This window comes from Augochlora pura, chromosome 2 (genome assembly GCF_028453695.1).
Source record: "Augochlora pura isolate Apur16 chromosome 2, APUR_v2.2.1, whole genome shotgun sequence".
In the NCBI taxonomy this organism is placed as follows: Eukaryota; Metazoa; Arthropoda; class Insecta; order Hymenoptera; family Halictidae; genus Augochlora; species Augochlora pura.
Genome location: NC_135773.1, coordinates 2,891,518 through 2,918,884, shown reverse-complemented (window position 1 = coordinate 2,918,884; position 27,367 = coordinate 2,891,518). Strand labels below are relative to the sequence as shown.

At 42.2% G+C, this 27,367-nt stretch overlaps 1 protein-coding gene across 1 annotated transcript in view; it reads right to left on the bottom strand.

The window, feature by feature from the left end:
• The window catches only part of Snf4agamma (SNF4/AMP-activated protein kinase gamma subunit), a 135,713-nt gene that overhangs the window by 100,094 nt on the left and 8,252 nt on the right, over nucleotides 1-27,367 (bottom strand). Inside the window, exon 2 of the mRNA XM_078195822.1 lies at nucleotides 2,894-3,649. Within this exon, the coding sequence (XP_078051948.1) occupies nucleotides 2,894-3,641 (748 nt within the window). The 5' untranslated portion in view covers nucleotides 3,642-3,649. The remainder of the gene's footprint in view (nucleotides 1-2,893; nucleotides 3,650-27,367) is intronic.

The following is a 27,367-nucleotide window of genomic DNA, read 5'->3' as shown; positions in this document are numbered from 1 at the left end:
CGACGCGGCCGCTAAATAATAATAATTCCCGCGGAGATTGAGTTACCGCGATTCCCGTTACGGAAATAATCTATAAATACAACGTAATCGTTGCCTAAGTGGAGTGAGTTTTCGCGCTGTTGGTAGAATCGTTGCCAAACGGAACTGAACGAAGCTAAACCACCAGCGGCTACGCTAATCTTAGCTCTTATTGAACGAGTGCGAGGAGCTCCTTCTAATAGCTCGACGCGCGTTTTAATGCCCGAATCGTGTTTCGCAATATGCCGGGTTTCCGTGCGCGGCCCGTCGTACACACGCAATCAACGCACACCCGCCAAGAGTCCGATCCAATCTACTACCTCGGGAATTAACACTCTTCCCGGTCGAAAGCTGCGCTCCGCGCGTCGGCGACGAGTCGATCCCCTGCCCCTTTCAATTTTAATATTCCGCGTGGAAATCCCGCGGCCTTGAATTTTCTCAAAATAATTTATATTTGCATCGATTTCGAATCGCGCGACTCCAAAAATTCTCGCAATATTCAAATCATTTAAAAATATTAATTTAACCGTTCTGTACCCTAAATATCTTAATTATTTTAATTTAAATCTCCTGATTTCGAAAATCAGTTAAAAATCAATTTGTGATAATATTATTTTCCGCTCTCTATGATTTTACGACGGACCAGCAAGTAATCGTATTTCATGGCAGTTCTATGAATCATTCTACTGCAATTATCACGAAATTATTTAGAGCTTAGACGTCTCGAGTATCCAAGTTGAAACACGCGTCGAAATCTGCGTGCTAAATGAAATGTTAACTCGCGCAGCGAACGGTTGAAATTCTCGATTTCGTATGCGCCGAGATCAAGAAAGTCTTATCCAATTTTGATGCATTGCTATTCCGCGCAGGCGCGATCCCAGAATCGATCTTCAACGGTCACGCATCGCCAATTTTGTTGCACAAGCGACGGAGAAATATTCCGACAACAACAAATCTCCATATTCGTAAGACGTGATATGCAAGCCGCCGCGGCAAAAACCGGATATCATTACAGGCTGTCGATCATTTTACGTAATGAAAAGCTTAACCGATCCAGCATGATCCAGCGCGTCGCGGGTTGCCGAGAGCCGGCGGACAATAATTGAATGTAAATGAACGAGCTCTCGTATCGGTAACGCGTGACACTTTTGTCAATGTTTCTCCATCGAGAGGGTTCGCGAGTAGAAAACGCGGCTCGACATTTTTGCCAGCCGCGTGTTTTCGGTGTATATATCCGTACAATGCTCGTCCCGTAATTTATTATCGGCGAACAACGATAAGCTCCGGGAAAGGCTCGCTACACCTGAATATAATTAATTCGTCCGCGTGCAGGCCGTGGAACGGCGATGCGGGACGACGCGCGCAAAATGATTAACCTGCTCGAAATTACGAATCACCTGAACGTCGATACTTGTCCGAGACACCACCGTATCGGACGACGCACAACAAAATTCCCGCGACAATCGTTTGGACACGATCGTAAAGACGATACAACACCGATCGGAGAATCGAAAGAGTAACCCATAGGTGGCCATAGATATTATTGTGTGGAAAAAAAAATATGTGGGACTTTACCTTTGTCCGGACGCCATTGCCAGCCCCAAACTAATGGGTGGAGGGCTGCAAAAATTGAATCTAAATGAAATCAAATTTTGAAATATCGCCGCACGCATTCGTCCCTGAAATTGATTAGAATAGCACACGTATAGAGAAGAAACGGCAGAGAATTGTGTAGAAGTCGGACGGAAAATAATAGCGAAACTAACGACGATATTTCTGGAGCTTGTAAATGCCGTTTAGACAATAGAAGAGTGCTAACAAATCTTTGTTAAACGCTGCCGAACCAATATGAAATCGAACTTTGAAGGGCCCGCGTGAAAACACCAGGAACATATTGATAATGAAATCCTCGACTAAAGGGGTCATGATACGATAAACAATGGATTTAAAAAATGTTCGCCGAGTGAAATTGGTATGAATGATAGAGCGTGAGTGATCTTCAATTAATCGAAGGATACGACGAGTCGGAGAATGCAATATTTCCTCTGTAACGTCGCATGACTCTGTTAAGATTGCGGGGACACGACCCCGAAGGCGAGATACTAGAGATACCCATTAAAGAGCCAATTACTGTGCCCTGTTGACGGAGTTTTCTCTACCAAAAACAAATAATAATGTAACAAATACGAAACCTTTTTTCGATATTAGGAAAAAGGAGAAATAATTCTGGAGTCAGTTACTGTGCGCTTGTGATCTATAAAAATCAGTTTTAAATCTAATATCTTAATAACTGTGCACAATAAAAATTGAATGGCTAACGTACTTTAATACATTTTATTTTCAATAAAAACAATGTAACATTATAATAAGATATATAGAACTTAATATTAGAGAAGACTGCTTTAATTAAGTCTCCTATTTGCATTCTCTCTCTTTGAAATTGTGACCGAAATTATTTGAGATTATGTAAGACTATTCTACAGTAAGCGGCACAGTAAGTAACTCGTCGTGCGAGAAAAAGGTTCCCTTACAGTGTTAGATAAATGACTAAAATTGAAACTTGAATACTGTTATATACAATTTTTTTAAAAGTTTCGCGAATTCATTACTAGAAAAATAAAAATAATTCTTGCGATATTTAAACGCATCTAATTCTAACAAGTGACTAATTGAATTTAAATGAAGGGTCTGGTAACATCGTATTGAATAAATGTAAAGTTTTGAAAATAAGCAAAAGGCACAGTAATTGGTTAGCCCAGAGGAACCGGCCCCGGCTGCTCTACAACACGACCATTGATCCGTCGTTTCATAACCGTTTTACAAACGAACCGGGGGGTATTGCGTAAGAGAAAAGAAAGCGTCGCGTGTCACTGACCTTCCTCGGTCTCGTACTCGTCCTCCTCCCTGCACTCGGACAATCTTCTACCCCAAGGATAAGGACTGTGTGTTTGGTTCCTGGACGGCAGCCTGTTCACGTGCGACAGAAAGTAATGATGAAAGAAGCTGTCAACGCCGTCCGAGTTCTCCCCGGAGGACTGCAGCATGTCCTTGAGCGCCGCCAGCGAGGTAATGGTGTTGTAATTGATAGCCGAGATCAAGTCATCCTCGATGTCGCTGTCGTCGGTGGTGTCGTCGTTCTTGGTCTGATCGTCCTTTTTGGTTTCCGGTTCTACGGTCTTGGTCTGCTCGGTCTTCGACGCCTCGGTCTTGTCGTCCGAACTGGTTTCAGATTCGTCGTCGGAAGTGCTCGTTGACGTGGTGCTGCTGGACGACTCCTCGTCCTTTTTCCCGTCGGTCTTCTCCTCCTTGATCTCCTCGTCGGACCCCTTGCCCTCGTCCTCGTCCCGCTCCTCGTCGTCCTCGTCGTCCCGGGACCCGGACTTCGACAATTTGTTCGCGGTGTCCTCGTCATTCTGCCCGATGTTCTCGAGGTTCTTCAGGTTCTTCAGGGACTCCTCCTTGCCGAAGCCCTTGCTCAGGCTCTTGTTCAGCCCTTTGCCGAGGCTCTTGCCGATCTTCGCGTTCGTGTCCCCTTGGCCGGTCATCTTGGTCACGTGCTGATTATTCCCGATCACATCGCACTCGTCCGACTCGTTCTGCTTGTCACCACCGGCACTCTCCATCGAGGTATCTGAAACAACCACCGGTATCTCTGTTAGCCTTTAGCTTCATTAACCTTTCGCGATTAGCCGGTCCTCTCTTTCTCTTCGTTGTGCCCCCGCCCCCTGGGATAATCTATCTGCTCGTAAAACCGGTGGACTTTACTTTCCGCGCGACGCGGTTTTCGATGCCGGAGATTCGATTCGGAAAATTAGAGATTTACTTTAAATAGTCGCTGTTAACGTTACTCGCCGCCACGACGGTGAAATAAATGGTCCTTGGGTTTAACGAGTTCTGAAACACCGCGACTGCATAAAGATTCGCGAGCTGCTTATCGCAAGTGCTTCTTTCCCGAGCCCGGCTTCGCGGATATTATTATTCTTACTGATTGCCGTCAGATTAGACGTTTATATTAGTTCACGTTAATTCGATGAAATTTCAAATTCTTTCATCGTAGCAAGTTCGTCACCGACTGTAACGGGTTATACGATACGCGCGTACCAAGTACTAATTATGTCATCTCTCTGTGCTGGATACAGTCTCGTTATGTCTGCATTCTAATCTAACATCGACACGCAGAGATTACTATCCGTCATGTTTATCCATGACATGATAAAAATCTGGACACCGTCGAGAAAGGAATGACGCTAATTGAAACGGTAATTCTGTGATCTGGTCGCAAGCAATTTGAATAATTACATTCGTGGAGAAAAAGAGCGCGTCTTTTAAAAAGTGATATATTATACAAGGGTGTTGCACGGCTATTATAGATTTTCAATCTAAATTTATGAGCGAGTTAAATTTGTTGCGGAATTTATAAAAATGCTTGATATGAGAATTTATTTTAATATAGTGGAATTAATATAGATTGAAATAGGATAAAATAGGATAATTAAAATAGGATGAATAAAATAGAATTATTAAAATAGAATAATCAAAATGGGACAATTAAAATAGAATTATATGAAAATAAAATTATATTAAAATAAAATCTTATTAAAATCAAATCTTACTAAAATCAAATCTTATTAAAATCAAATCTTACTAAAATAAAATCTTATTAAAATCAAATCTTACTAAAATAAAATCTTATTAAAATAAAATCTTATTAAAATAAAGTCTTATGTGATTATGAACGAACATAAGATTAACACGCTAATCGGTAATAAAAGTCTGATTCACGCGTATAAGGAGAGCCGGTGTCCCAATTATTTCCACTAATTAACGTTCTAGCGGAGGGGATTCAACGATCGAACTTCAACAGGAAGCGAAGCTCGCGCGCGGAAAGCGGTTCCTGGGAACGGTCTTCGTGACTTAAGGTCGCCGCGCGAAGCACGTGAAAGAAGTCCCTTTTTCTCGTGAATGAAAGACCTCCTTCGGGACGGTTAACGACGACTATAAGGAGACCTGCTTGACTATTCATTGCACGATCATGTCGCCGTCGCTCCGGACGATCTCGGGAAGCGTCGAAACGAATCGTCCAAGACGGCTCCAAAACGTCAAGTTTTTCAATGACCGCGCGCGCGCGCGCGCGCTATCGTCAGGCTTGGGGACAAGCGGAGCTCCGAAAAAAAAAAACAAGTAAAAATAACCTGCGAATCGATTGATTAGAGCCAATAATGTGCTCGCAAGTCAGTGGTCTCGTCGCTCGTCTTTGTAATTTTCCCCCACCGAAGTTTATATTTGTAAACGTTTTCGACGTCGGTCGCGTACGTCCCTCTGTCCTTTCAGCTTCCTTCGTTGACGTAATGACCGGGCTCGATTGGAAAAGCCTTTGGAAAATGTTTGGCAGATCGAATCAAGCGACGACCGGACTGCGAAGCTTTATACGTTTATCGCTTATGCAAATTTTGATACGCGAACGTTCGCCTGTATCAAGAAGAATGAGTGATGTATTATTCACTTTGTATCTATTACCAGCAATTTTTCAGTAAAAAAAAAACGAATTTTTCAGTTATTTTGGTCAGTAAAAAATTAAGTACGCCGAAGCAGATTTGCGTAAAATGTCGCATCTAATAATAGTAATAATATTGTGTTCGAATTTGTTGCCCAAATAAATAGATATAGAAGCGAATGCAAGGTATCAATTTACTCTTACATGGAACAGATAAATGTCCGCATGTTATTAAAAAATATTTCTGCAACCGAACATATTCTTACTAACAAAAGCAAAAATATACAGAACCAAGAATCGTTTAGCTCGAAGCTGATTTAAATGAAAAACGTGCTTCTATATTTATAGTTCGTATAATAAATGGTATAATTATCCTGCTGCTCTACATACAATATCCATGAACACCGAAACTATCTCACAATCGGTGACGTAACTCACGTGGTTCACCTTGCGGACGCATCGCACGTATGCAACTCTAATCTTCTTGTACAGTTTAACTCCTAACTTCTTTTAGGATTTCTTTTAACTTTTAAGTCACCTGTCGGCGATTGCCTTTCACAGACCACGTGTACAAGCATGATTTTTCATAACATAATTATAACGTTCTCCGCCTTTCCATATATTTAGTATAATTTCAACGATGAAAATCCAACGCGTTATTCGTCCAAACAATTCATCTCGTAGCGGATAAAATAATATATAGATAATGCTTTTCATAAATTCTTACCAAGTTCTTGCTTTTCATAAATTCGATACTGAGAAGACGAATTCCCGCGTCGGATTAAATTGGCCCGGGCAATTCGGAAGAAGCGAGAGGCGGGTGCTCGCGTCGCCGGGATTGATTTGCGAGGACCGTGTTTCACCCGGGCGATAAAATATTGCGATTCCGGGACAGTTGAGCGTGTTCCAAAAATTTTTCGCGTGTTTCGCTCATCGCCCGGGGTTTTTCAAGAAGAGCCGCGGAACGCCTTGTTGCATACATGAACACGTCACTGGCGCATTGCGGTAAGTACGCCCTCTATTTCGTAACCGTGGAAACGTTTGTCCTGTATATAGCGTGTTCCCCCGTAGTAGATATACATGCACACGTTGCACACCCGCGCGGCTCGATCTTTTCTAATGCCGTCGACACGAACGGCGGGCATAAATCATCTTGCCGGCTTAAAAGACAATCGCGCCTCGTCGTGATTCAACTTTCCGCGCGGCTCACCGGTGACCCCTCCCCGTTTGCCCATTAACCCCTTTGCCTCGACGTTTCCTTCTTTTTTTTTTTCACGCGACCCTAATGCCGCTGGAACAGCCCCGTAATCTGAAATACGAACTACTGAAATTGAAATATTGGTGGACGACGAACGGCGAGTTGAACAACGGTGGACCGTGATTCCCGATTCGAGAAAACTAATCGCGAAACTGGTTTAAACGGAGTGGAGACAGTGGTACGTGACTTTAAAAATGTGTATTAGGTTTTTATTAAGCAAATATTGAATAAGTGAAAAATGTCTAGCTCGGACAAGTATATCGCATATTTTTATTATTCTGTCGCTGATTTTATACTCGTGTTTCCGCGCGCGCGCGCGCGTGGCTGTGTGCGTGCGAGAATGCTGAACAAATGCGAATGTTTATACATAGTTCGCGTAGAACAATTTCTACGAAGGCGTTGTTTTCGAATCGCAGTCGCCGAATCGATAACTCGCCGAGGGAACATAATCGTGCTTAAGGTTAAGTTAATGAACTTTGATAGTGTACGCCTGATCCTCGATATCGTCTCGCGACTGATTAATTTCAGTTGAAATCAACGATTCCTCGGAAATCTTAGAATATAGCCAACACATCGAAAAAGAAAAACTAATCTGAGATTATTCTTTCAATATTAAAGACACATTAATTCATCTGCGCTTATTTCTCCGATCTCGGCGGGCCGTCGAAGGTCGATTCAATTTTATTATCTAATCGACGCCCGCTTACGATCTTAACATTGTTTCAGATAAGTATTATATAAAGGAGAGAAACCGGTAATTCGAACGATAAAATATAGTGATCGAATGTATCGCGACGAGTCGTCGGAGGAATCGATACGCGCGCGCGCCGGTTCTAAAACGATCGGGACACGTCGACTTTTACCGTCGAAGTGAGCAACAGGTCCGCATCGCTGACAAAATCGCGTCTGCGCCACGAGGATACGAAAGTCGTTCCGCGCTCGAAGCGGAAAGAGAGCCGCGTCGGCACGCGACGAAGTGGTATTCCCGCGTTCGAGTCGCGTCGGCTCCGCTCTTCTCCGGTCAAATCGTCGGACAGGTTCACCGGACAATGGTTATTTCAATCGAACGTGACCGGCGATGCTCGTAAAAAAAATCCCGCGGAACTATCTGCCCGTTCCGTTATTTATAGCGGCAAGCGCATGCAGAAGAGTCGGGGAGCTTAGGCATAATGATCTTCTATTTCGAATGCGTCTGTTTAACGCTGCATTATTAATATCCTCGTAAATTATGGAGGGAACTGTATCTATATGACTAATCGTTACATGTCGTAATCAATCTGCCGCCGAAAATAGAACATTCATTACATGCCTCGTATCCCATCCGCATTTATTTCCGTGCCATTTTGTTCGGGGGCGAGGGGAGGGGGGTGAGGGCGAGGGGTGCGCGGCGCGCGCTTCCTCCACCTCTGTCCCGTCGGCCGGCAAAGGGTCAGAATCGAGTAAGAACTTACGTGTTTCGTCTATTAACGGCCATCGCGTTCCCATCGAGCGGGGAGAAACTTTTCTTCGGGGATTTCTCTGCTCGTTTATCGCCCGTTCGCGTGTTGAAAAAGCCACGGCCGCGTTGCAACTCGCACGCGATCGACGCGTACGAGCACGGGCACCGTGCGGTTGCCGCGTCCCCGTTTATATTTCGACAGTTTACATTGGAATAATTTTATCTATCCGGCCGGAGACAGATAACGAATAGTCCGGCGTGTAAACGATAAGATAAAACCGAACATTATGCGCTATTTATCCGTACGTCGGCCGATCGAGATGCAAGATCTAATCGTCCCGCGGTCACCGTGCGAAAACTAATCACGGGGCCGATACGATTGAATCGCGTCCGAGGAGGAGGGGCAGGGAAGGGAGTAGGGTGAGAGAGAGAGAGAGAGAGAACGCGACGGCAGAATTTTTGCATCGGACAATGCTGACGCGGCGGCTATTTCACTTCAGAAACCTACCGCGGAACTTCACACGTAATGCTATTGTTCGTTCGGTCCGCTCGCGATAACATTCTGCTACTGCATGGAATCAATGTTCAAACTATTAATTTCTGTATATATATATATTTTTTTTTTATTTTCCTGTTTTATATAATGGGCGAGGTAGATTTAACCCTTTGCACTCGAAGTGATTTCAACTACAAATCTGAAATAATTTCTCTATTATTACTATTTTATATAATAAAATTCATTATATGTATTTAAAATCGAGTCTCGTAACTCGTATAACAATTACACTTTCGACGATTTTTTAAATCTAAACTATCGCGATATCTATAAAAATCGTTTGGAAACGTTTTACAACAGTTTCAATGGCGCCTTAGAGTCGCCCCACTCGAGTGCAAAGGGTTAAGTCCAAAACCAATAATTCAAAATCATCGAATTTAATTGTTTAAAATTAGATAGTAATTGCCCCCAACTTCTGGGCAATCTAATGTCAACAACGAAATTTCTTTAGTATATTACTATCTTTATGCTATCTGTTAATTTATTATACCTCGGTTAATAATAATCGATTCCATTACCAGTATACGATACATAATAATAATAATAATAATGTAACTCTTCAGGCACTTGTGAACTACATGATCGTTACACGTCTAAAATACAATTCAATAATTGCGGCGAACACAAGAGTACTTACGATAAGAATGTAAAGCAAATAAAGTTCTTCGACAAGAACTACTCTTTAAGTTCAAGCATCGCGCGCGCTGTTACACAGTCTTTCAGACGCGTTTAACACGTTCGTCGCCGACAATTAGACACTAAAATCCCCACATAATTAAAGCAATTTTATTAATTAAAATAAAACTAAAAAGTTCACATTTATCATAGGGGATGACATTGGAACACTTTTGGATTCGAAAAATCATAACTCGAGTTCATTTTGCTCGAATATATTGCAATAAAAATAAATGTTCAAAATTGGTCAGAAATTAATGTCGCCCAGATTATGGGTGACGCGGCGACGAACGTGTTAATAAAAATCCGCGTTCATAATTAATAACCATTAGTAATAGTTAATCGATAATACAATTAATAAAGTCGCGTTTGATTGCCAATCTACATCGTCAGCCTATGATCTTTATTACCGACGCGTTCACGGTTCCTAAAGTTCAATTTACGACTTGAAGCTCACCAATACCCTTCCCGTTAACGAACGGCACAGGTATAGTTCACGTGCGACGCATCTATCACACGGCCGGACAACGAGGATTCCCAGCGAAGCAAACGAGAGTGAGCAAATACTTAGCGCAGATCAAAGGGACCAGTTCAGAACAGGAATTTTGTTCGGCTGACGGACGAGCCTTTGAAAAAAGAACAAGCGACAGAGAGCGACAGAGAGCGAGAGAGAGAGAGAGAGAGAGAGAGAGAGAGAGAGAATGATAGCTAGAGAAAGAGGAAAAAGCGCGTCAATAAGTGCCGCTTGGCAAGTGTCTATTTGACGTCTCGCGCTTTGTTCGTTTCCGCGGGCGCGGAAGGTGGCCCCGCGCCGATGATTTCACGCCGGGCACCGAACGAATTTTACCGGAAGCCGAGGTGAGTAGACCGGATCGTATAATACAATCTTGACAGAAGTTAAGTGACGGAGATATGGGCGGACAGATATCCTCGCGGGCATACGCGTGTCTTTGGCCGTGCGCCAGACTCGTCTCGCGATTACTTGTTTACCGCGTGCTAGAGGGTGACGTAAAACTCTATTGGGCTCGTGGACCGATCGGGGGGACACGTGACGACGATCTATGCACACAGAGATCATCCATGTACAGAGAGAGGCGATCCGGATCAAGAGAGAGAGAGAGACGATCCGGAGACCGAAATGAAAGTCACGCCTCGCCCTACGGCCGTCTAATTTGTTCTTTCCCGCAGACAGTCGTAAAACCGAGGGAGGGTCCTCGATATTGCCCGTGTCTTTTATTCGGTGTACATCGATCTTGATTCCCGGTTAGGTCAACATCGCTGGCAATGGTTTCACCGATCGACGCCTTACGTGATCGACGATTGCGGCAAGAGAGTAGTGGATCGGTTAAACTCTTCGTCAACGAGAATGCTTGGAAGTGCTGGGGATAATTTAGTTGGAGTACTTGATTGTTTATCACAATGTTAAATAGAAGGTATATGAGACCGTATAGGAGTTGGAGGCATAGCGAAATAAGTAACCCTTTTCAAAATATCAAAAGAGACAAGTGAAATAAATTACAAATTAAATGAATTCAAATTGGAATTAAGGCAAGATCACATCATCCTAAATCTGTAACCGAGGATTATGATAAATAGAATAAAAGATAATCCGATTATATTCGTATATCGTGATTTTGCAATGTGTTTAAAATAGTTGAAAAATCAAATAATTGTAAATTATAAAATAATAATTTGTGCTATATTAAAAATAGAATCGCAAAGCTCATCCTATTAATTACATAAGATTATCCAAGTATCTAACATCCAAAATGCTATTAGCGAACCATATTTCTCAAATGTACATAAAAATATCAAATTGTAATAAACATAAGAGGCTAAGGGACGAAAAACAAGCGTGGTATTGAATAACAATGAATACGATACGGGTACGCTATTCGATGAGCCAGGCTTGGGTAAATTAAGGTAGGGCCTCAAGCCATACTAAACTTCATTTCTAATTTCAGGCTTCAGTTCCTGTGCAGGCAATCGAGGTATATGAATAATTTGAATCATATACCTAATACTAAACGGAAGCATAGTTAATGAGTCGACATAATAATGCCCGAATAATAAATATTCTGATGGTTATATAATGTTTCTAGAGCGTGAGAAATGTAGTCAATATAATACTCGAATGTCTAGATAGAAAAAGGTTAAAAATACTTTGATGTAACAATTCGAATCATGATTTCGTGAAAAATGCTTCGCTTTGACGTTTAAGAATAATTGGTCACCTGACCCTGCTAAGATAGACCGGGATAAATATAGACCAAGATAGAGCTGACCATAGATCTTTATGAAACGTTAAGAGACTAGGAATAATTAGAATAAAATAGTACATGAATCCTCTCCAATTGTTCCTAGTTTGTAAATATAATTAACTAACTTGAGAAGCATGGATATTATTTTTCTAGCCTCATAGCCCATTTTTATAGTTATTGACAATCGGCGATTATGAAAACGAGTCAAAGGTATAATCGTGACTCCTCTTCCCAAATTGTCCCTTTTCGTCAAAGTAATGTTAACAATATGTCAAGGTTACGTATTATTTACAAATCAAGGTAGAATTATATAGCCATAGTACTCAAGGTCTAGTCGATCATTCCGTTTAAACCCAAGTAAAAAATTCGAATGCCATTAAGTCCATTCCCTTTCTCCTAGAACCCTATAATTTCATATCACATGCCAGAGAGTCGTTTCATTAAATCCATTACGAAACCATTTTAAATTTCAATGTTTCCCAGCAATTTCCTAGCTCAGAAATGCTGGCTCAATTATATCGTTTTAAGGCCAACCTGAAATGGTTACGCGCGAACGAACAACCGAAGAAACATTCGAGACCCGCGTGACGTGTCTGAGACGTCGTTACAAGGGAAGAAGTTCAAGGGACGTACATTCCTGTTTGTACGCTCGGGATCGACCCTTCGGACGAGTCCGCCGACAGTAAACGTCTAAAGAAAGTCTTTGGTGTGTGCAACCGAGTGCGATAATACCTTCCAGGTCAAACCGTGAACTTTATCATCCCCCAAAGCAGGGTTCTGTCTCTGATCTTCCTCCGAGTTCCGTATACGCGCGATCCACGACGGTTAAGAACTTCACGAGAATAATTCTTCCTCGCGGAAGCTGTTTACAAAGTGTATTCCACCGTCCCGCGACAATCGCGTGCTTTTTCATTCCGCGATGATTCATTGATGTCATTGATGTCATTGATGTCGCGAGGATCGCTGCGCGCGAGTAATAGAGCGCTACGCTGGATCGCTAAACTGTAGACCTCTGTTCGCGTTCAAACCTTTATCGAGTGAGAGAACGAGAAATTATTTTTATTGAGAGATTATTTCTCGTTCTGTTTGTTTCAACAAAGCGTGGCCTGCCCATTTGATTTATTTTCAAGGAGAAAATTTAATTTCATAAAATCGAAGAAAAATACTTCGGCATTTATTTGATACGTTTATATGAATTCAGAGAGTACATTTCCTTCGTATTAGAGCAGACTGATAAAAGAACGCTGATATTAAATAAAAATTGAAAACGTCCTTAAATTACAATAAAATTAAGAATCAAATTCTTAATATAATTGAAATTATTGTGAATAAAAATATATAAACTATTTACCTTTTTAATCTCGTTATTTTCTAATTATATGTCGCAACTATAAGGGCACAATTTTAGATAGGAAAAAGAGCAAAAGAGGATGCGTAAATATCACAGTAATTATCAGAGATTTATATACGTCTTATTCTCGACATTTTCACTTAATTAAGATACAGAAAATATAACAATATACTTAATTACTTCAGAAGGCCTTGCTATTTTATATACTGCAATTCTCGAATAAAGTCGACGCAGAAATCTTCCGCGACTGTTCCGATTGATGCGAAACTATTGAATCTCGTCTATCCCCGCTTCAGCCATGATTTACCCGCCCACCGTGTACACCGTAGTTCCCGCTTATCGGGGAACAGTCGACAGGAAGTTCACCGTGGACTTTTATCGGTCGTAGAAGAAAAATAGCAGCTTTGTAAAAGCACTCGACTTTACGCAACGGGCGAGCAACAATAACAATAATGCTGAAAGCACCGGTAACGGTGATGGCAGTGAAACGTACCAAAGAGGCGAAAGGTTTCTATTCCTTGAAAACGCCCGAGAAATACGCCTGCCGTTTCTCATTAGTCGCGCTGAAGCCGTGATCGAAAAATTTAAACGGTACCCGGTGCTACCTTCGTTAAAACGACTATTATAATTGGAACTGTTAAATTACGAATTTTATCGCCAATATTTTTATTCGGCTCAATGAAATCGACTTACTGAAATGTTAATTTGGATATGTGTGTAGTATTCGGTTGAGAAGAATTACTAGGTTGGATTTTTTTAAATATTTGTTTTGTTATAATGCATTCAGGAATTAAAAAATTTGTTTTATGTTGATTATTGACCTGTGGTTAATTGTCTTCTGGTCAAGTGATCAATTGATCACTGACCAACTGATCACTAACCATTTGATCACTGACCCACTGATCACTGACCATTTTATCACAAATCAATTGATCACTCACCATTTGATCACTGACCATTTTATCACTAATCAATTGATCACTGACCAACTGATCACTGACCAACTGATCACTGACCACTGATCAACTGACCAATTGATCACTGACCAACTGATCACTGACCAACTGATCACTGACCAACTGATCAACTGACCAATTGATCACTGACCAACTGATCACTGACCACTGATCAACTGATCTCTGACCAACTGATCCCTGGTCATCTGACCACTGACATTGACCTAAAAGAAAATTCATCGACGCGTGCCTCGTTAACTAAGCTTGATAACTGGATAAGCAGGCACAATCGCGAGGTCTCGAGCCACGAAATCCATTGAAAAATGTAAGCCATTCTCCGCGATCCTTCGGAACCCGACATCGAAATCTTACGAGCGACAACAATTATAGAGAACATTTTCTGAGGAGAACTGGGTCAACAACAATCAGGACAATAGCCGCGACAATAATGCAGCGGGAGAAGAGCAAAAGGTCTATCTCTCGGAATTATCGACAATGCTTTTGCCATTCCCATGCTGCCACTGCCATAACCACTGTATATTGATTCGGTAAGCCCGACTACTGTCCGAGACAGCGATAAAGATAGGAAAACGCGAGAAATAAAAATAGAAAACGTCCGGCTGGAACTTGCGGTTTTAGCTGTTGCGGCATTGTTAACGAGAGCAAATTGGATAAAAGCTGAGAAACGGAAGCACCTGGTGATAATCTATGAACACAGCGGAAGAACTGTGTTCCTGTGAATTAACTGCTGAAAGGCGTAACATTTTTCATAGTGTATGCAATTGTAGATACATAAATTATGCTGACATGCAGGCAGAGTATATGCAAAATTATACACGCATAGTTTATGCAATTATGACCATTCACAATTTTAAACTTTCCAAAATATATATTTTCGAAAAATATCCTTACAGATCTATTAGTTCTTTTATTGTTAATAACGTATCGGCAAGTTATTTTATTTATTCGCAGAAAATGGACAATCGAATGCCGATTTTAATACTCCGGGTCAAAATAGACCCAGAACCTGTCCTCGATTTGCCAAAATGATCCACTGAGAAAATAAACCAGAAACCGCGTTCGAGTTTATAAAAATGTTCCACGCATAAACTCGTGCATCATAGTATAGTAATAAGAGGCATCGTGCCATGATCGCTGAAAGAATTAAGCATGGAGACTGATTAACCCATTCGATTGACACTTGTTTATTTGTGCCTTTGGTGAGGACGTAACATTTCGTGCGGAGTCCGTGGAAAAATTAATTTCTTGAGAACGGCCGCCAACGGATCTACTTTCTAACATTAACGAACACGTGAAACCGATCAGAAGTTCTGCAATAAAATCGACCGAAGGAATTTCAACGATTGAACAAATAAAACTAGGACAAAATAATTATTCCTGAATTAAGAAATTTACCAGATCATTTTCTACAGAACTGTTTAGAATTTCTACAATTTCCAAATAAAAATGTGTACTAATCATCCTGATCTTTGGTTTAATGTTCACCCTTTGACAAGGACTTAATTAAAGCACTAATTAAATTATATGTTGTCTTCTTTTGCAATAAAATATAAAGTTCTATCACTGTGTCCAACTATGTCTTCGAAGTCCCCTTTCCCATCGAATCTACTTTAACATCAAAGCCAAGATATATATTTTTTAAATTATAATACCATTGTTAATCTCTTTTGCTCTTGCAACACTTACAATTACAACAATTCATAGCATATATAATTTAACAAAATAGAGATTTTATTAAAGTACGATCTAGCAATTTTTAACGGCGGCCCAGAGTCGCCATTCGAGGGCAAAGCGTCGACCGCGCCTTTCTGCAGAACTAATAATTCCGACTCGCGCTTCCCCGCTCGTCCATCATCGTACCGTCTCACGGCTTGGATCACGAGGAACGGATCCGCGAATAAATTGTTGAATGAGAGATCCCCCGCGCCGGCTGATATTTTTGGAGGGCACTGTATGTGACGTAACCGATTCTCGTTCCCGCTAAAACCTGTTAACGATCCAATCGTCGCGCGGCCGACGCCGAGGCGCGCGCGGGCTGCCACGCGAGCGCGTACACTCATCGACAAAAATAATACGAGCCGGCCCCGTGTTTGTACCGCAGGGTGGTACACATTAAAATCGATTTCAGGAACGTAGGCACGCGCCGCGCCGCCTAGACGCACGCGGTGACCCTTAACTTTCTATCTATTATCGTCCCCCCACACGGCGCGGAAGCGGCTCCGAAAGTGAAATCGATAAAGGTCATTGCACCGGTAACCGAGCGCGTATAATAATTTGAAGATCCCGGTGCCTCCGCGGGGACCGGGAACCCGAAGGCACCCGCGGAGTTTCCCCGGGCGCGGCCGCCTCGCGCGCCAGGTGACTTTTAATGAATCATCCGCGCGAACAAATTGATATTGTCTCCGGCTCTAATTGTCTCCACGGTGATCTATCATCGCGAGCGTCGTGCCGCCGTTTCACCGAAACTGGAACAGACCTCGTCGCGCGAATCTCGACGTAAGAATGGTCGGCGACGGTCGAATAACTTCGTCGAAATTAATCAAACGTTTCGCGTGAAAAACAGTAATGAATTTCTCTAAATTGTTTTAAGGCGGTGGTATCATCTCTTCAGACTAAGCATTTAATTTTTTCGTTGTCTTTATTATGTCTTTCTAATTTCATTAGTAACGTAATTTTAAATTTTAAAATTAAAAATTTTAGATTTACAGTTGAAATTGCTTCGAGTGTAAAGGGTTAATAACTAAAATTGGCGTCGAATTTTCTCGTGCCTTGCGCAAAGAAATAAATGCATTTTTATATTAATATTTCTGTATGTGCGATAAGGTTTGTCTTCGTATTTCGCCTACTATACGGCAAAGTCACATAATCACAGCAATTTAGTAAAAATGAATTGATTCCTCTAAGTCGAATATACGTTACAGATCCCAATAAAATTAACATTCCCAGCTATTACTACCAATACATGAAATTAATTTTGAAGAACAAAAAACAAATCCAGAAAAGTAATTGTTAGGCTATTCAAGCAGATATGAACGCACTTGCCACGCCTAAACTTTTCAAATGCATAAAAGGTTATCAAGATCTGCTATCATTTTTATCTCCCCTCCATCAATTCGAATTTTGGTAAAATCGCATACAAAGATCAAAATCTCCACAAAGAGGCACAGTCCGCTGACTGTTATCCGTCTCTCGCGATTGCCTGTGAAGACGTTCAGTCTCCCGAACCCGAACAACAGGAACACTTTTCTCCGTCGTGGTATCCACCACGAAAGAACCATCTATTCTTTCGACCGTGCGCAACGCAAAGTTTACAATAGTCCGTTGTGTTGCCAGGTGGTCCGTTTCTAGCAAGTACAGCGGTGGAAACGTGGCGATAGAGGTCCGAGCAGACAGGCTCTCGAGCCGCAGACGTCGCAGCATGAATACTGGTCAACATTGAAAGCAAACAGCTGATTCAAGGCTGGCGCCCGCTGACGTCGCCGCGCGGTTCCCCTCGCGATAGTAACGAGCCCGCGTTTCAGGTAACCTCCGACCTACCTTAAGCACGCGGACGGGGCGTGCGCTTGTTGTCTCGTGCCGGAGAACCACTCCGGCCGTTTTCTCTGCCATCGCCGTCGAGAACGATCAAACTCTCCGGGGCAAACAAAGGGACACGTTACCGGCGGTAGCTTCTTCGCGAAATCTTCCGTTCTCGGCCGTAACTTTCCGCGCGCGCGGGCGTTTCAATGAAACACATACTCGAAGGTCGCCCGCAGAAGGTCGCATCGCGCTTTCGGTCTTACGCGAATTCGCTAATATTCGAAGAGTTATCGATTTCTTATTATATTATTAACCCCCTTGCGCAATTGATTGATTACTATTGATACGTTTGGCAACTTTTGTCTATACTTTATTTGTATTTGTGGCGCTGTAAGAGTGTCTACGATGTTATTGGGTACGAAGATACGACCCTCGCCACAGGAATTAACCCTTTACGATTTCTTTCGCAACCGCGTTGATTAGCGTTTCTTCGTTTTGAATAATTTCCATGACAGAAGAAGACAATTGTTGATCGCACATGTGTCTTGATTTATTTTTATTCTGAGATTGTGATGACTAGACTGCGGATTTGATGCATTTATGATGAAAATTGGTAGATCGAATGCAAAAGACACTTAACGAATTAAATAATGCTGATCTCTCACACTCGATTCATAAAAGTATTATTAAAAAGGAAATAGTTGCCTATTTAGCTCCTATATATTGCAATTGACACGGATAACTTTTATTCTAAATAAAAACCTGCCCTCTTGTGGTAGCAAAAGAATGAAATGTAACTTAGAAATTAATTTTATAACATTAATATTGTTATAAAACCTTCAGTACCAATCCAGCTCGCGATTAGAGACCAAAGGGTTAAGAATCAAGTCTACCAGCTAGAGCCTCTTCCATAGAATCGTTTAGAGTCCTCGGTTTCTCCAATGGCATTACAACCCTGACATAATCTTGACATAATCTGACCTACCCTTGACCCAACCTTGACCCTTATTTCATTTACATTTTGTCCACATTCATTTACATGAAATCTACACCTACAGCAAAACACAATTAATAAAGAAATTAAGAATACTACACGCCAACGTGTCGAAGGGTGTGTTTCACAATTATCCCAGCTTTCGTGGACGAATCGAAAAGGAGGAGGAGGAGGGCAGGTGTTCGCGTGAACAGCGATTCAATTATGGTCCCGTGTCCTTTTACGATCGAGCGTCAGAGGAAAGCTTCGCGGCCGACGTAACACGCCCAATGCCGGCCCGAAGTGATTCCGTCCGCTTTAATTGGCAACGTGTACGAGCTATCCGGACGTTATTTCCGACCCGGGATTTTTTGGCATCGCTCGAAAGCAATTTGCCAGCAATTAAAGTGTTCCTTCAATAAGCCGCGGACGATTTTCCAAGCCGGGGGGGGGGGGGGGGGGGGGGCCTCCGTACTGTATCGCTGTCATCGGGCGAGCGTCTCATTAATTCACGCTGGCACGTGAGTCGCTTGTCCAACCAGCCGCGGCGGCCACGAGGACATTTCGCTTTCCGATACGGAATTGCACGTCGTTCTTCCGGTTCCGCCGGCTCGCCGCGGCAAAAAAATTAATTGGACGCGATCTCGGTGTGCACAACTATTTGTTTGCGAGCGCTTCGGCGAACACTTTCGACACGGCTGTACAGAACTATTTTATTCACAGAGTAATTAGTACCAATAGTAATTTAGTACTACTAGTACCATTAGTACTCTAGTAATTAGTACTCTAGTAATTTAGTACTCTAGTAATTTTTTAAATCGTGAACGAATTCGTAAGAAACTATAATGTAAATTTTAATGATTACAGTTATCTCGTTTAGAGAAACTATGATGCAGGAACGCCGTGTTACAATAGTTTCTTACGTCCGCTTATCTGCTCGATTTCGATAAATCTGTTACACATGCACAGATCGTATCACCTCGCTGAAAGTAGTTCTGCTAATCTAGCGATTATGCTGACTTTCTTCCACACCGATAGGTGTTACCTTCATTCGAACGAACTTATTGCTGTTAGAGAACCGTGTTCCACGAGTCGATTTAAACGCGCCAGCTTCTCCAAACACGAGCACGACGGAGCTTCGTAGTGGTCAATTTACTTGATACTTGTTAGCGGAAATAAAACCTGATTTATCAACCGAGAGACACTAACGAATCGGCTAAAACACGCCGCGGAATAAAATAAGATCCAGAAAGAGCGTAACATATTCGACTCGCGATGCAACGGGGGACTGTTTACTCGTGCGGGCGCGGGGGTCGACGACCGATCCACGCGACCTTTCCGGTCACCAAAAATCATCGCGCCCTGTGTATACGTAGTTTGAAGGTTAGAAGGTTGCCGGAACTTGAGCCGCGCGCGATAGATCCAGCGAGAAAAGCCGCATCGTTTGCAATACGCGCGCGCACGGATGGCCGCAGAGAGCACGCGAGCGATACCGGCGTGCAATAAAGAAAGGGAAACTTTCCACGGTCCGGAGGCTGGAAAAGTACCGGAAACGGGTGACGGAAAAATTTTTCAGGGAACACGGAGAGCCCGTGGCCAATGTTCCACGCCATAAACGCCGGCCGGGCACTCGAATCCGTCGCGGTCGGCACGTATAAAAACTCGACGAGCATTCCGCCAACAAAATGCTCGCATAAATATTTACCGTTTATTCGCGTCGTTAACGCTAACGACGTTGCAAAAACGTCGACGTGCCGCCGGATCGTTTTGTTTTATTCGCCGTTTAATACCAAAGAATTTTCGCGAGACACGATTCGGATTCATTTAAACGCGGTAATCGTTCGCCGGGTAATTTGTTTGTTCGCGCAGAACCGCGCGAGACGACGTCGATTCGTTGTGCGGGACGACTTCGATCGGGTACGATGGAAAATTTCACGAGGACCGAGAGACGATTGCCTCGAGTTTTCTGATATCGGAGCGAGCGCGCTCGCGCGCGGAACGCTCGGCACGCTTGGCATACTACGGAAAGTGAAATATGAGGAAATATTGGCTGCAACAATTTTCTTAGAACCGCGGAAAGATATTGGGTTAATTAGTTATCGCGATCATCGCGAGTTAAACCTATTGTGCGGATCTGGCATCACGGCCACGAGGAAACCGTAGAATAATACTCCGGTTTCACAATTCTCCTGCAATTCCTCTTGGACAGATGCTAAACAACCTCTGATATAAATCACTTTTTCAGTCTCCTTGTCTAATGTTATAAAACCAGTGCTTTTTATCTTATCTTTTCGAACAGTGGAGGAATTAAGAAAAAAAATATTTCAGTCATTGCGCGAGTAGACCAAAGATATTTTAATGTTGAATATTTAAGGAAAGATATTTTAGACATTGTTTAATAAGCCAGCCTTTCGACTGAATAAATTTTAGTACGAAAATATTTTGAATCCACTGGACAATGACTAAAATATTTAGTCCTTAATTATTTTAGACTACTGCACTGCGACTAAAATATTTTACTACTAAATATTTTAAAAAAATATATTTTAGTCATTGTCCAGCAGATTAGCCTTTCAATCGTTTGAATTTTAGTGCTTAAATATTTTTAGTTCACTGGACAATGACGAAAATATTTTTAAATACTTTACTGGACTGTGACTAAAATATTTTAGTACTAAATATTTAAAACAATATATATTATTCATTGTCCAGCAACCTAGTCTTTCAATCGTTTAAAATTTACTGGACAATGATCAAAATATCTTCTTTTAATTTTGCTACTACTCGGAACGATGAAGAGACGATAAACCTTAATTTTTTTAAATGCGAGAAGGAGAAAAAGAGATCCATGCTTCGAGTCATTTGATCCAGTTTCAAAGAAGTTATTTCGTCGTAAAAGTTGTTCAAATACTTTCCGTCTGGAACAGCGGAATCGGTAATTAGATTCGAGAGATAAGAGAAAGCACGTGCAACAGACGTCGCAAAACCAAGCAGCAAAGACGATCGCGGGCACGACCTCAAGAAAGAGAGAATTACATAATGACAATGATTCATCGGCAAGGAACAGAGACAAATGACTCTGGAGTAGTCCGCGTTCTCTTGTTTCCCTCGCGACCGTGGCTCGTTAGAAGCAGGCCGAGCAAAAAGTCAATTTAATTAATCTCGTCCTGCACCATCGACTGGCGAGCCGAAGGATTTCGAGCGCGTGGACTTTGAGTTGCAACGAGCGCCCCGCTTCGGTTCGATCATAATCGTTTTTCGCCGCGAAACGAAGCTTCATCTTCCGTTCAGTTACAATAATTTTTCGCCGCGAAACGAAGCTACTTCTTTCGTTCGAGCTGTCGTCACGACGTCTACCCATAAATCAGCGCTAACAAATCACGCGATTCCCGGACAAATCGGGGGAAACGAGTCGATTGCGAGCGGTGATCCACGCGCGACCACGTGACAATCGTTCGGAGCACGTGCTCGGCATCAATTATCGTCGAAACGAGCGGAACCATCCGAGGCGGAATTCCACGCGAAACGAAGACCGGCGCCCCCCCCCCCCCTCCCTCGTTTCTCGAATACAGATGCGCCGCGGAATCGCATTGCGGGTGTTTCGCAACGAGAGGAAAGACACAGATGCGCCCCGGGTAACAGATTATTCGATCGAGGCGCGAGCGAGCGCGCGACCAGCAGGGGGTGAGAAAAATGAAAACGTTCCCGTCGACACGGTGAGACAAGCGCGCGCGAGCGGTACACAGTGTCGACCGGTAGATTCTGTCGGCACTCTAACGCTCTTCTTATAAATAGACCGCGGAACTTGATGCGTTTATAGCGTTCGCGGGAATGCAAAACATCGGAAAAAGGATCCGATCCGATGGACGTCCACAGATTTCTTTTCTTCGCTGTTGGCGATAAATTGGGCCGGGCACGTTAGACAATTCAACAGGGTCCTCTCGTTCCCTAATATTATTCAAACAGCCTTTATTTTGATCAAATTTTAATTTTATTTATATTTGAATAACCCTTCCATTCGAGCCTCAAATTAAAAGACAGGCGATTATAACCACCCTCGTGCACAGGCGTTGATTTTATCTTTTACTCAAAAATGCTTCCGATAAAAAGCTGAATACGATCAATCTATCCAATCCTTTTATATTATTTAAAAGAAAGTGTTCGCAAGAAATTTTCTAAATCGTGGATCCTTTTCTTAACCTACGTCCACACCCGAGCCACTAAACGAATCTCATCCAACAGTGTGTGTCGCCGCGGGTAGATGCAACGTAAATCGTTTCTCGCTTATCACCGGTTAAACGTACGGTCCCCAACCCCTCGAGCTAACTTGCAATTCCCAATGAAAGGGTTCGCAACGTCGTTTAGCTATTTCTTTGAGAAGTTGTCATTAAAAAAAAGTTCCGCGATTGTCGAGCGCGTACGACGAAGGACTATACGCCTGCGAATGCCGCGGCTTGGTGCACGGTTTATAAGATTAATACAACGTTTCCAGCGCAACCTTGAGGAAACGTTCGGCTTATAAGATAATAATATCGTGACACAGTAACGTAACATTGTTGCTGCGATCGCGTGGACGCAGTTTCGCGAATAGCACACACACACACAGCTTTGGAACGTTGGACAAGAATCGTCGCGGAGGAAACCGGCGTTTTCGCGGGGCGACGACTTAACGTCGGAAAATTGTTTCGCGAAATCGTCGACGGTTTCGGTTGAAAGGGAACCGCGTGTTAAGCCGCGTGTTCTATGGGCGAGAAGACGTTGGACGAGTCCAGGTGTGCCACGCGTTGAGCAATTTTTCCGAGAGCCCGCGAGCAACGAGAGCGACGATTACAACAGATTTACTCGGAAGCTCTGCTTATATATACGCCTGTGATCTCATCTTTGGCATCCTAACCGCGAAAACGCTGGAAAACGCGTCGCGCAAGAGCAAGGTGAAAAGCAAACGCGAATTTGGAGTTCAGGTTTTCATGTGATTTTCAGCCTTTCATTAATGTTCGCTCTATAAGAATATTCGCTTCTTACGAACAAACAACTGTTAAACCAAACCGATCTATTTTAGTATCGTGATCACTTGATGCTGCATTAACCCTTTGCACACGAAGCTATTTTATATCTCCCGATCTTCGTTATTTCTATTTTATATGATTTTTAGTGGCGCCTCGAAATCGCCACTCCACTGCAAAGGGCTAAATCAGATTATTCAGGCTTTAAAACAATTCTATCTTTGCAACATATTCATATATAAAATTCATATATAAAAATAGACAAGTTCGTTGTTACTAAACCATTTGTTATACAAATTTACATTAATCATCGTTTAATAATCAAAAGGATAATAGGATAACGAGTTCGTTACATTTAAAAAAGGTTTACTCATTTACCACGAAATAGTCATTTTGAACAGAGTTAATATATCATTACCCAAGATAAATCATTAATAGCGAATCAAACCAGCATTGAAGTATCCGCTGAACATTCCGAATTATTTATCTATGATTTTTAAGAGAACTATCTACATATAGCAGCTCCAAAGGTCTATAAAATGAATGCTGTCGACGTAAAGTCTGATTCGTCGACTGGAAGAAAATAAAAATGTTTTACATTTCAAAAATCAGCTCATGAAATAAATGCGCAGAGATCCGCTATCCAGTAATAACAGTTTTCCTACGAACGAAACGAACGACACGCGAAATGTCCAAACAGGTAGAAATGTTAATAACGGAGGACTTCCGGGCACCGAGGGAAATGGTGAATCGAGTGGACCTTGAACGAGTCGAATAAAACGGTACGTTTTTAAATTTCCTTCCGCGACCTTTTCGACTCGATCACAATAGATTGCGGGGAATGCCGGTTGCCAAGAGTTTGCCGAGTAAAACCAGCGACGACGACGACGATGACGACAACGACGACGACGACGATGACGACAACGACGACGACGACGACGACGGGAAAAGGATGATGGCGAGCCGCGTCGGCGACCCAGTCGGTAAATCCCCGTCGCCAGAATGTCTGCAGTGGCGGAAGATAGTCTCCACACACCGCCTCTACCAACGATCTTGTTACTCCCGATCGTTAGAACGAGCCCGAGCACCTCGGCCAAATAAAGCGAGAGATCAGCGTCGGCGACAACGCGACCGACAAAGGCCGACGAACGCGCGACACAGGGAATCCATTCTTAGCGGTTGTTTAAATTACGAAACGCTCGATGATGGCATCTTGGCATTGATCTGCGCGCGGACGGGGCCGGCCGCGATCACGTTTACCCTCCAAACACCGAAGAACTGGCTTTTCCAGCTCGTCGGTTACGAAATCTATCCGTTTCTGGACGAATAAGCTAACGTCTGAGGGTGAAAACAAATTTTGCATGCCATAATTTAAAACAGTTTGGATTCGTGTAATTTCATAGGATGAAAATGGGAGGAACACAGCATGAAAATAAAATTTTACCATTGCAATTTAACAAAAGATCAATATTTAATGAATATGTAAAACAATTTAAAGTCTTAAGAATTTTATTAGAAAATTAATACAACTTCTTATTAATCTGCTTACCCTATAAATTATTCTGCATAAAATGAAAGGATCGAAGCTGTCTTCTACAGATTCGATCTTAAATATTTTAAATATTGTGTCCTAATTACTATAAACTGAAAGAAAATTCTTTAACGATTGTTTTATCATATCTGACGTTTTATCATTTTTCTACAATATTAATAATGCTCCTAATAAAGTGGCAACGAAATAAGGCGCGTCTGCCATTTTCGAAATATGAAATTAGATCGAGAACATTTTCACCGTGAAAGCTTAGCGACAAAAGGTCACCGTATATTACAATAGAATCTCTTGGCTCAAGATCCTCATATGCGAATATTTTATTATTCGAATGTTCTGTTATAGACACAGGAAACTTAGCAATAGACCAGACCCGAACGCAGATTGGTCCGCGTGACCGCGATCTTGGCTCCGTCGTGATCAAGAGCAGCGAAGCCACGCCCACACAACGCACACTATACACAGAGGGAAGCGGAGAGAACAATCTTATATCGCTCGTGTCTCGTTTCCTTTTCTGACGTCATTCGCCCCGAAGCGATGGTCCAGGAACAATTCCGAGCGCTCCCAAAGCAGAGAGTTGTTACCCAATTAGCGAAAAACTCTGTCCAGTCTTGTTCGTTGAACAATATATGTAGATAATTCAGAAGCCGGAGATACTGCACGCTAGAATCTTTCTAAAAATTACGTAAAATTAGAACACTTGGTCGAGCATGTTAGATTATAAAATTTTAATGTTCGAAAGTAACTTTATACTTACAACTTATCCCTACAAAAAAAAATTATATAAAACATTGTCTTTCTATAAAATTTTGTGGAGAAAGCTGATACCTTTGGGGATCATTTCAAAGAGCGTTCTCATGGCGGAAGATATTTTAAAAGCTCTATAATAAAAGTTCTGTGCAAACAAGTTATTTCAGGACGTTCGGTAGAAAAACAAAATGGCTTCGTGCGAGAGGCGCAAACATGCTTGGAACTATGAATTATCTACGTAAATGTTACAAATAAATAGCATATTGAAAGTGGCAATTCAAATGTAATAATTACTTTGAATTGTGGAATTATTTATCGAATAGTGCCTGATATACTTTTAGACAATAACTTTTTAGATATCGATAAACAAACTATCTATGTTCAAAGTAGAACTTTCACACGATGAGAAACTTTTCTTCGTCTGTTCTCGTCGGAGCTTATAACGCGAAAACATTTTTTTTAACAAAGTTAAACGGAACAAAGTTTTAAATAGAACCTTTAGTTAGGTTAAAAAGCTCCGTAACTTCCGGCGATCTCTAATACGTGGTAATTCGAGATTAACGGTTCGATCGATTAACAACGAACGTTCGAGTGTGTAACCGATAAGAAAACACCCGGCATATATGCATACAGCAGATAACTCTATATAAAGGCACTATAAAACAGAAATATCGATGGTGGCCATATTTAGCTCCTCCGATGCTAAAGCTGATTATAGTCGCCGGCTACGCGATATCGATTGTATATTAAGAACAGTAACCGTGAATGGCTGCGATGATGCTTATCAGTCGAAAACTGCGCGATAATAGAAGAATGAGCAGACGACGTTGTGTAACCTATTATCAATCTTTATACATGCCATCGCGGTGAGAATAAATAACCGGAGCGCGGTGGAATTGTCCTCAGTTTTCTCAACAATATCGCCGGGCTACTCGACTGCTTTACAAAGCACAATGAAATGAAACAAATACAAAAAAAACACGACCAAGCAACTTCGCGCATATCATTTTTCCACCAGAAATTTTTCCATTTCGTAACGGTCAAGAAACCGATTAAATCTGCGGTCGCAAGAAAAAGAAAAACATCGCGCGTAACACGCGTTCATTTTCGAGATACCATCGTCCGCACCGTCTCTCGAACAGTAATTCACCTTATCAGCAATATTTTCTCGTCTCATCCTCCTCTCGCGATACAAACGCATCCGATATAGAATGGTAACAATTGAAATACAACGTTGCGTAAAACGACGGAAGATATAAAGATAAGAGAAAAAAATGAAAAGGCAATTGCAAAATAGAAACACGTGTGATCGGCACGTTCGACCAAACACGATTTCTCGCTCGGAACGATTTATGTCCGCGCATATTTTACCGTGAAATCCGTCGATCTCGCGATCTACGATCCCGTCGACGCATAAATCCGAACTACACGCAGCTGGCAACGATGCGACGTTTTCCGTCGCGGCAGCATCTATTATGAATATTAGCGACGCGAACGCGGCGCGTGTAATTGTTTTCGTTCTCCAAACGCGGCAGATTATCCGTG